Below are 10,303 nucleotides of genomic sequence, written 5' to 3'. Positions count from 1 at the left end.
GGCATTTCCTTCAAACAGTATATAAGTTACACTGCCACCACTCAAGTCACTTAACACTTTGCAGACCGCACACGCATTAATACGTTTTTCGCTTTTAAACGTGGCGGACCAGTCCCGTATTAATATGTTTTTAGAACATGATAAATCACTTACACTGCAGCTGCATGATAATCCTCTGGAATGTTTGCTGACTAATCAGTTACGTGACCTCGCTGTAACTGTATGCCCCTGCAAAGGAAAATAAATGCCTTTATTTCTTCAAGCTGTATGTAGCATGCTGTCAGTGAGTATGCAATATGGAAACATATAATCCTGGGAAACTTACAAAGTATGGCCTACTTGTTCGTGTAGTTACTGATAGCACTTCAGGCGATATTGGAAATTTAGAATTTTATTCTGGTGAGGGAAAGAAATTATAGGAAACTATTCTTTCCATTTTGGAACCCTATCTTGATCAAAATTACCATATCTATCAAGACAATTATTATAACAGTGTGGCAACTGCAGAAAACCTACTTTCAAGAAAAGTATATGTTTGTGGAACAATTAGGGTGAACAGAGGCCTTCCTCCAGATCTGAAAGAGGAATGTAAATCCCTGAAACGTGGTAAAACCACATTCAGGAGGAAGGGGGATACTCTTGTTGTGAATATGATTTCCACAATTCAAAATTCGAGCATGGTTGATGTTCAAAGGAGACACGGACAGGTAAAGAAGCCTGTTTGTATTTCCATTAAGTAGACAAACTACTATAAGATGTACTACAGAATGCCAAAATAGTAACAGTCCGTTAATTCACAGAGCTTCACAAATTAAGTGAACTTCATGCTTGCACCAACCTGAAGTTCTTTTTCCATGATCTCTTGTCAGCCTTCGGGACATACAAATTTATTTTCAGCTCAGATTACCAGTCTGCCACAGAATAGTCTGATGGTGTTTCCCATTGAAGCCAGTGTTTCTCAACCACCAGGTCACAGCCCAGCATCAGGCCCTCACTTAATAATAACAAGAATTTACCAGGCCACATTTTCACAAAGGTTGAGAACCACTGATCTAAAGTTGCCTAAGACACACTTGCCACACCACTCAACTTTGAAGTGTCCAATACAGCTGATCCTACCAATGGCTATATGCCTGACAGCACACCTCTCAGCCTCACTGGGATGTGCAATCTCCTCTACCAAATAAAAGTACGCTCTCTTGGAAGGATTCCTCTTTCACTTTATAACTGCTATTCATTACTTCCTCCCACCCCGATGGTGTGTCTACTTTGACGTAGTGGAGGGGCTTGCGTGTTCAAATGACCCTGAGAGCTATGTTGGCGGTAGCATAGCTCCTGGTAGAACCACTAATGCCGGACAGATCAAAGGGGATGACCCAGACTAAAAGAGATACCCTGGTCCTCCAGGTTGGGGGTTGGGCGAGAGGCTGACAACCTCTCACCATAAAAAAAAAGTCTCAAAACCTGGAATCAAGCTCTGAAACCTCAACAGACTGGAAGATGACAACTGGCAAAGAATATGGACTACTCTCTAGGTACATGGAATGTGAAAACCCTCAATAAACCCAGTGCCACGAAATCAGCACTGGAACAGATACACAAGTACAATATGAAAATCACAGCCATACAGGAAATTAGATAGCTGGGTAAAGGAATCATGGACTTAAACAGACTGTTTTACAGTGGTAAAGCAGAATGCACTAAGGAATTTGGTGTAGCCTTTGTAATAGAACGAGAATTTAAAAGCATAATAATAGGCTTTAAACCAATAAGTGAAAGAATCTGCACTTTGAGAATTAGAACAAAATTTTTCAATATGACGAACGTGCACGCCTACAGAAGAAAAAGATGTCAAAGACTATTTCTATCAACAAATGGAAGAGACGTATCATTCAATACCAAGTAATGACATAAACGTTATTTTAGGGGATCTTAATGCCAAAATAGGTAAAGAGAAGGAATACAGAGGAGCAATTGGGACAGAAAGTTGACATGATACAACCAACCATAATGTAAAAAAATTAATAGATTTTGCAGAAAGTAAGAACTTGATCATCAGCTCTAGATACTTCCCGCACAAAAATATATATAAAAGAACATGGGCAGCACCGGATAGGGTACCCTTCAGTCAAACAGATCATGTCCTCATAGAGAAGTGATTTGCAATGAATATCCTGGACGTAAGAACATTAAGAGGGACCAACTGTGATAGTGATCATTACTTAGTACAGTTTAAATATAGATGTAAAATAAGTTGTCAAAGTCTAAGCAGTATGAGAAATGTAAGAAATTTAATATTGACAAGATTGTGGAGAGTGATATGAGAGAAGCATTTCAGAATAAAATTAAAGAAATTAATGACAACAGAGCAAATAAAGAAGTAACGGTAGAAGGGATATGGGTAGATTTTAAAACCGCAATAATTACAGAAGCTGAGAAGACTCTGGGATATCAAGAGAAACAGGATAATAGACAATGGTTCGACAAGGAATGTAGGGAGAGTATAAACCTCAAGAATAAGAAATATATGGAGTATATGGAAAGACCAACAAGAGCAAGGAATGAGGCATATAAAGAAGCAAGAAGGAAAGCAGACAGGATTTGCAGGAAAAAGAAACGGGCCTTTCTAAATGAGCAATTACTGCAACTGGAAGAAGACTTCAAAAATAACAAAACAAAAAAAAAAATGCCTTTGGTCGAATCAAATATATGAAAGGTTTCAAACCAAAAATATAATTTATCTGAGACAAAAAAGGGCTTCTAATAAATAATAAAAAAGATTATGAATACATGGAAAGAATATTTTGAACAATTATTATATCAAAATCAGAATATGGAAGATAACAAGGACAATGAAGAAGAAAATACAGACAATGGAGAAGGGGAAGAGGAAGAGATAATGGAACCCTCAACAAATGAAGAAGTGGAAGAAGCATTAAAGGAACAAAAACTAAATAAAGCCCCAGGAGGAGATAACATACCAGAAGAATTATTGAAGGCAGGAGGACAAGGAATAATAGCACTCCACAGAATTATAAATAAAGTGTGGGAAGAAGATACCAGAAGATTGGTAAAGTAACTACAGAGGTATATCATTACTACCAACAGCATATAAAATTTTAACAAGGATACTTAAAAAAAAAAAGAGACTGGATCCATATATAGAAAAAATAATAGGAGAATATCAATCAGGATTTCGACCCAATAGGTCGACAATTTATTCACCCTGAAACAAATAACGGAGAAATGCTGGGAATTTAATATAGATATTTACCTATGCATCATAGATTTTAAACAAGCATATGATACAATAATAAGGAAGAAATCAAGGATGATTATGTCCACTTTTGTTATTCCAACAAAACTAAGTAGAATAACTTAACCATGACAGAAACAATCAATCAAGTTAAAATCCAGAACCAGTTAACGGAATGCTTTAAGACAAATCAAGGATTAAAACGGAGATAGCTTGGCACCATCACTATTTAATTTGGTATTGGAATATATAGTGAGGAAATGTAATGTAGACACAAGGAACACATCAGCGTATAAACAAACACAAATAATGGTGTATGCGGATATTATTATAGTATCAAGATCCCTAAGAGCAATGGAGACATATAAAGAAATAAAAACCATAGCAAAAACAACTGGCTTAGATGTGAATGTAAATAAAACTAAAATGCTGATAGTCTAGAAGGAATCCAAGGCAAACTGGAGAAATTAACATGGAGGGGGACGGGATAGAAATAGTTGAAGACTTCATATACTTAGGGTCAAAATTCCACAAAGATGGAGAGGAAAATCATGAAATAATAATAAAACGAATAGTGAATAATGCACATTTCTCATTACTATCAGTTTTCAGATCAAAGGATATACACTGAGTGATTAAAACAAAAATATATAAAACAGTCACTCATCAATTCATTCGAGAGGAAAATCATGAGACGAATTTATAGACCAATAAGAGAGAACGGGATATGGAGAATAAGATATAATAAAGTAAAGTAAAAAGTAAAGCTATCCCTGTAACAGGCCATGAAGGCCCATAGGGTTGTGAGACATTGAGGATCCCACATTATCTAGACAATCGGCTCAAAGATGGCGGTAAGGCTGTCAGCCTTACGCGCCAGCCGCACTTTACTCCACAGGAAAATTATTTAATTAATTCCTGGTACTAATTTCTGTTAAGAGGATGAGTGAACCCCAGTGCCATAGTGCGGCCAGAAGGATTAGGTAAACTGAAAAAAATCCAATAACCTCATCGGTATTTAAATCGCAACCTTCCGACTTTTAGCAGTGCCTTAAAATACAATAAAGAGTTATACAAATCATATAAGGAGCCAGAGATCTGTGACGATAAAGCTTAAAAAGATTGGGCTGAGCACATACAGAGAATGGATAAGGAGCATATCCCAAAGAAAATACTATACAGTACAACATGCGGCAGGAGATGCGCTGGGAAACCAAGAACTAGGTGGATTGATGCGGTGGAAGAAGATGCGAAGAAGTGATGGGTGTAAGGAGCTGGAAGAGAGCAGCGCAGGGCAGAGAGGAATGGAGGGGATGGGTAAGGGAGGCCAAGGCCCGACATCTGGCTGTTGCGCCATAGACGAAGAAGATTCATTACTTTTCCCCCCATATGATAATATACATTCTATACTTTAACAGTTAAAAGAAGTTAAGTAATGTGTAGCAGTAAGCATCTGCAGGGACTTACAAAGCAGCCTTTTTAAAGGTACTACCAAGCCCAGAATTCTCCTGCAAAGACTGAAAAAAACCACAGAAATCTCAGGCCCAGATTCAAACCAAGCACTTGTTCAGCACAAGTCTAGACATCTGGCCACAAAGGCTGTGTTTGTGCAAGAGTACATGAAATAAAATGGAATGGAGATGGGGGTAATATTTCAAGACAACATGATGAGTTGGTATTACAATAAATGCGGAGTATGTAAAATCGGTGGTTTATTGCTGTATGTCTGTATTGCTTCAATGTGACTGATTCAGATAAATTATGTACACAAGCTTTATTTTTCTTATCACTTCTGCAATATAAGTAACATAATTTGCTTAATGCAAGATGTTACAATTTTTTGTACAATATTTTTATAAAAGTGAAAAATATATATTTAAATAACATCAGGTCATTCACAACTAGTTTAAACACAAACTGATTACAATAAAATACAATGAACACAATTATTTTGGAATTACAGTACATTTTAAGCCAACAACAGCTGTACCAACTGAAATTATATTGTCACAATGAAAAGGAATGCATCTTAACACTTCTCAAATTTCATGATTACCAGCGATGATGTATTGCTAGTGATACATTAGGCCATATACCTATATGAAAGTGTTTTCTTCGCGTTTTCACTTATAAGGCACTGTAACAACAGAGAAAACTTATCTCAAAGATTTAACTGATATGTAAATTTCTAATGCGCAGAAAGTAAATAGATTTTGATATGTAAATTTCTGATGCCCATAAACTAAAATTGGCTTTTGGTATGGTATGCATGCACACACATGCATCTCTGGCTGTGCATCCCCAAAGTGCCCAAATAACTGAGAGGACCATTTTCAGGTTTTTATTCTCAGTGAATGCACTCATGAGTAGAGTACTATCCTAATGCTTCAACAGATCACAGATTCCAGAGGATAACTACGGCATAAATATGTGGGTGTTCAGTTCTAGGTGTAAAACATAAGATACATTAATTTTCAAGGATTGACAAGACATGGTGTCATGAAGTACTTTTAATTTACAAAACGTGTTACCAACAAGTAGACATATCTGCAACAGGAGCTAAAGATCAAATGAGAAAAACCTGAGAATTTAAATACTAAACATAACACACAATATAGTTGTATTTACAGTCTGAGGTGAGCTGAAGCAACATTAAAAAAGATGATCATCTACAAAAGACCGCAGATAATTCATGTAAGATGAAGTTCGCTCTTAACACTTATAAATTATATATTGCATACAGCATCAAACCAATACCTCCCTTTGGTTTTAAGAGTGATGCAACCAAGTTCTATGATGTAAACCTCGCACATGAATGCAATTTGGTCATGCATGTCCTGAAACTGAGAAGATGGAATCAAAACTGAACTTTGCTATTTCAGATCCTTAGCTGCCATACTTGGTTGTAACCACTTCATACTTTGTGTTATGGGACAAAAATATTATATTCTAGCATCCTGTTGCACATCACTTATAATCCAACAAATGTCACCGATTCACCGTCTTATGTGCAACACGTCCTTCTAAAACTTTTAAATAAGTTTTGAAAAGGACGTGTTGCATGGAAGATATTACATCTTTTTAAAACTTATTTTAAAAATTTTCTACACTACATGTTTCGACTGACACTGGTCATCATCAGGTGTTTAAAATTGTTGGTGAAAACTGCTGCTTCCGTTTTTGTGGTTCTAATATCTGATGTGTAGTCCCATCTACACACGTGTGTATTCCATAGTACTGGGTGGGTCTTCCTGCTGTGTGTGTCTAGACTGAGTGCTTGCTATCTGATGTTTTTCAAATACTGGGTTATTGGCATCAATATGGGCATCATTCATGTCTAATGTTTCTACTGTGGTAGTTCTCCAATGTATTCGGATGCTTTTCCTTTCTCTCTAGTTTCATAATTTTCTTTGAATCAGTTATGCTCCTGTATGAGTGTCCCGTACTTAATATGTGATTTGAATATCCCAGAGTTACTGATGTTATTCCTAATTGCATGTGTCTACTATTTATATCTGGTATAAAATATTCAGCCTGTTTGCCCTATTTATTTTAGTGGGTAATCAATGCATTTCATATGGTACACACCATTTTTTTATATCTATTTGTGGATGTGGTTTTACCATCTTTTGTATTGTGCTTCTTGTTCAAAATGCTATTCTTATTTGTGTCCATAAAGTTTTCGAATTTTCTTTTCCACTTAAAAATGGCACATTTCGTTTTCTGGTGTTCTCTATCTGTATTTTTGTGGTGTTTGCACTGATTTGAATGTCTTGTGTTTAAGTTTTTTATTGTATTCATTGTTATGCAATGTCTTGTACAATACTTAGTGCACATTGTTCACATATACCCAGTAACAAAAGCAGCAAAAGAAAGGGAACTAAATAACATACAAGACACATTGCACTTACCTAATTTAATAAAGCTTATTTTAAAATTATTATTATATAAGTGTTTCAATATATTAAAAACTGTAATGCTATTTAAAACTTTTAAGTGGATCCATTACAATACAGAGTCCAGTGAAGAACATAGATGGATTTTACATTTTATAAATGCCTGATGATGGTTGTAAATGACTGAAACATGTAGCAAAAAATAAAACCTTAATAAACTGATTTTATCGACATTCGAGCCTATCGGTTATTTAAAGGAAGTGCAGAATTGCTGTGATCAATGGAAAATTCAGGCTGTACACAAAATGTATGTGAAGTACCTACATAACAGAGTTTTTCTTGTAAACAAACACTTGTTCCAACAGTGCCTTACTGGTGATAAACAGGCAATGATAAATTTCTGCATACATTTGTTAAAATTATATTCAAAATGAAAAGTACTGATGTTTAACACTATGCTATATTTAACAGCAGAAATAGCAAATAATGTCCCCTTTCCCTCACCCTGCTAAACACCCTATAATGTTTTCTTAAACCTATATCAATCAACTGACTGCTACCATCAGGATACATAAATTTAATATGAAATGGTTACATATAACGCATCAAATGTGTTCTGACTGAGGCACTGATGAGAAGTCTTGTCTTTATTTCCAAATCAGGCTTCAAAGAAAAGAAATATATGTACTAGTATTTACTAAATTATATCTTTCACTTCAAAAATTAAGTTAATTTTACAGTCAATGGTCCTGTTTCCAAACTCTACCTTATATTATCTTCATTCAAGAAACTTATTCAAAATAATAGTATGAAAGGTTAATTAGAATCTTTACTCAATGGCACCTAAGCAAACTACATTACTATTACTATACTGGTCTTCAAAAAGGTAAACACAATAAGTGATTTCCTGGCTATCTATTTCTCATCTGGTTGGTTGAAACACAATCCAATGATGAATCTGGTACCTGTACAAGTTCCAGTAGGCTTTCATACCAATATTTAAATAACAAAAAACCATATTTTAAATGGCATAATAATTAGAATGGCAATCGTATCTTCAGTATATGCACCCTGAAAACTGTTTACATATATACAGTGAATTTTTAAACGTTTACCAATAAGGGCACATAAACTTCCCACTATGATATGGATATTTCCGGCTAATGTATGCAATATCACATCACTTTCCCCACGAATACCAATCAATAATTCCACATTCTTTTCTCATTCTCCTATGCCACCTGCACCAACCAAAGCCTTACGGTCATCTTCTGACTAACATGTAGAAGTATTTTGATAATTGTCACTCAGAATTGTATTTGCTACTGAGAAAGGGCATCTCGATATTACACGAGTATTTGTGTCACAGTAGCAAGATGGTGCATACAGTACTTCTCTGAATATTTTGAGACTGAGATAAGATTTGAGTATTCTTAGCCTAGACATTACTACAAATTTTTTGACCTCAGCTGTAGAGATGAATATGCTGTAAAACTACACAAAATATGGATGAATATATGAATATAAATAAACAGTGGTCAAAGGCTTAATGTACTGTAATCTTAAAAATGAATATAACTTACATAACACTAACATAATAACACCTCTTATTTCTTGTAGTACACAGTCCAGGTACTTAAAAAGCTTGTTCACAGGCCCTTGCAGGTTAATATTACACTTACAAAATAATTCAATTTCAACAAAGTAAACTATCACAACATATTAACTTATGAGGGTATCATCATGTACCTAAAATGTAATGGCTGTCCATAAATAACAGAGGTATCACATTTAACCTACTGTGTCATAATATAAAACCTGGTAATTAAACTTATTATATTTTAGCATCTCCAGTACACAGGTAGACCACACAAGTAATCATACATCACACAAAACCTACGATAGCCTCAACAGAGTGCAACGACAGCATTCTGATCGTTAGATAGAATTATATATTACATCCATGGAAGCACAGTGAACAAGTATACAGTGCAGTGGTCTCCCCGAAAGAAAATAAAGTACCTGATGATGGCCCATGTGGCCGAAACATGTCAAAAACTAGAACAAATATATGACTAAAGACATTTTAGATAACTGGATAATCACTTTTAATGTAAAGAATGTGATTTTAATGTCCTGTTGACATGTAATGATTTTGATATTATCAAAAAGTACTGAAATACATTTTTAGTGTAAAACATATTCTTAATGTCTTTTATAGTGTTGCATTATTGACGGATACTTTGATAATAAGGATGCTGGTATTTAAACATTGTTTCCAAGCCACAGCATGTTTATAAGACATACACTGTTATTGCACAACATAAGGAATACCAAACCAACCAATTCAGATATGGTTAAAGAATTTATCATGTAACTTTTACAGATGCCACAAATGCATCACAAACCATGTCAATCACATCAGCAACAACCACTACAACATCAAATTTCTTCCATCTGAAATGTAAACAATTCCCTGAACTGTATCAACACAGTGGCACACTTAGACAGCTGCCAAACATCCATCCATCCATTGAAACAATGTTAGCTACTTCAGAAGGCTGTGAATGTCACTGGATGAAAGACTATTTAATTTTGCTATCACGCATCACAATATACCTATACAGTATGAAAATTCTGAAGGATTTTATTACATATATTTTAATTTCATATTGTTACTTTGAATAAACAGTATCAAATAATGCATAAAACACAAAACTTTGGTTCAGATTATCCTAAAATTTCTGATGACATTAATGGAAAGAAACATCTCCTAACATGTTCAATGAATCTGAACAATCATTTATTACTAATGACCATTATAATTTAGCATGGATGCAAATATACCCACACACAAAGATACATACATAAAAATGTCTTTTTGCTTCAAGAGAATTCTGACAGGATCTTTATAATTTCAGATGTATCATTTTATACTGTGTCATAAACAATGTACGTCTTGTTTAACTTTATACCTTAATCCAATTCTACAATCTCCATCTGTTGACTCTTATCCTCTGTACCTTTATATATCAACTGCCACAGATGCAGAAGAAATCATTCATCCAGTCCTGCACAACACACAGTATGATGTGTGGTATTCCAATCCTCTAGCTAGAACACACAATAAGTAACAATGTTCAACACTTTT

The 10,303-nt window shown here is 34.9% G+C and overlaps 1 protein-coding gene across 6 annotated transcripts in view; it reads right to left on the bottom strand.

The window, feature by feature from the left end:
- LOC111864313 overlaps window positions 1-10,303 on the bottom strand; it is a 99,215-nt gene that overhangs the window by 5,020 nt on the left and 83,892 nt on the right. For 5 of the 6 annotated variants that reach the window (XM_033751396.1, XM_023851467.2, XM_023851470.2 and 2 more), the window contains one exon: window positions 4,952-10,266. In XM_033751396.1, coding sequence (XP_033607287.1) covers window positions 10,210-10,266 — 57 coding nt within the window. In that variant the 3' untranslated portion in view covers window positions 4,952-10,209. Of the gene's footprint in view, window positions 1-153; window positions 229-4,951; window positions 10,267-10,303 lie in introns of those variants that run through there. The other variant, XR_004513014.1, reaches the window with a different exon arrangement.

Source organism: Cryptotermes secundus, unplaced genomic scaffold (assembly GCF_002891405.2).
Source record: "Cryptotermes secundus unplaced genomic scaffold, Csec_1.0 scaffold216, whole genome shotgun sequence".
Lineage (NCBI taxonomy): Eukaryota > Metazoa > Arthropoda > Insecta > Blattodea > Kalotermitidae > Cryptotermes > Cryptotermes secundus.
Note: the sequence above shows the minus strand (reverse complement) of the source record. Positions and strands in the feature narration are given on the sequence as shown.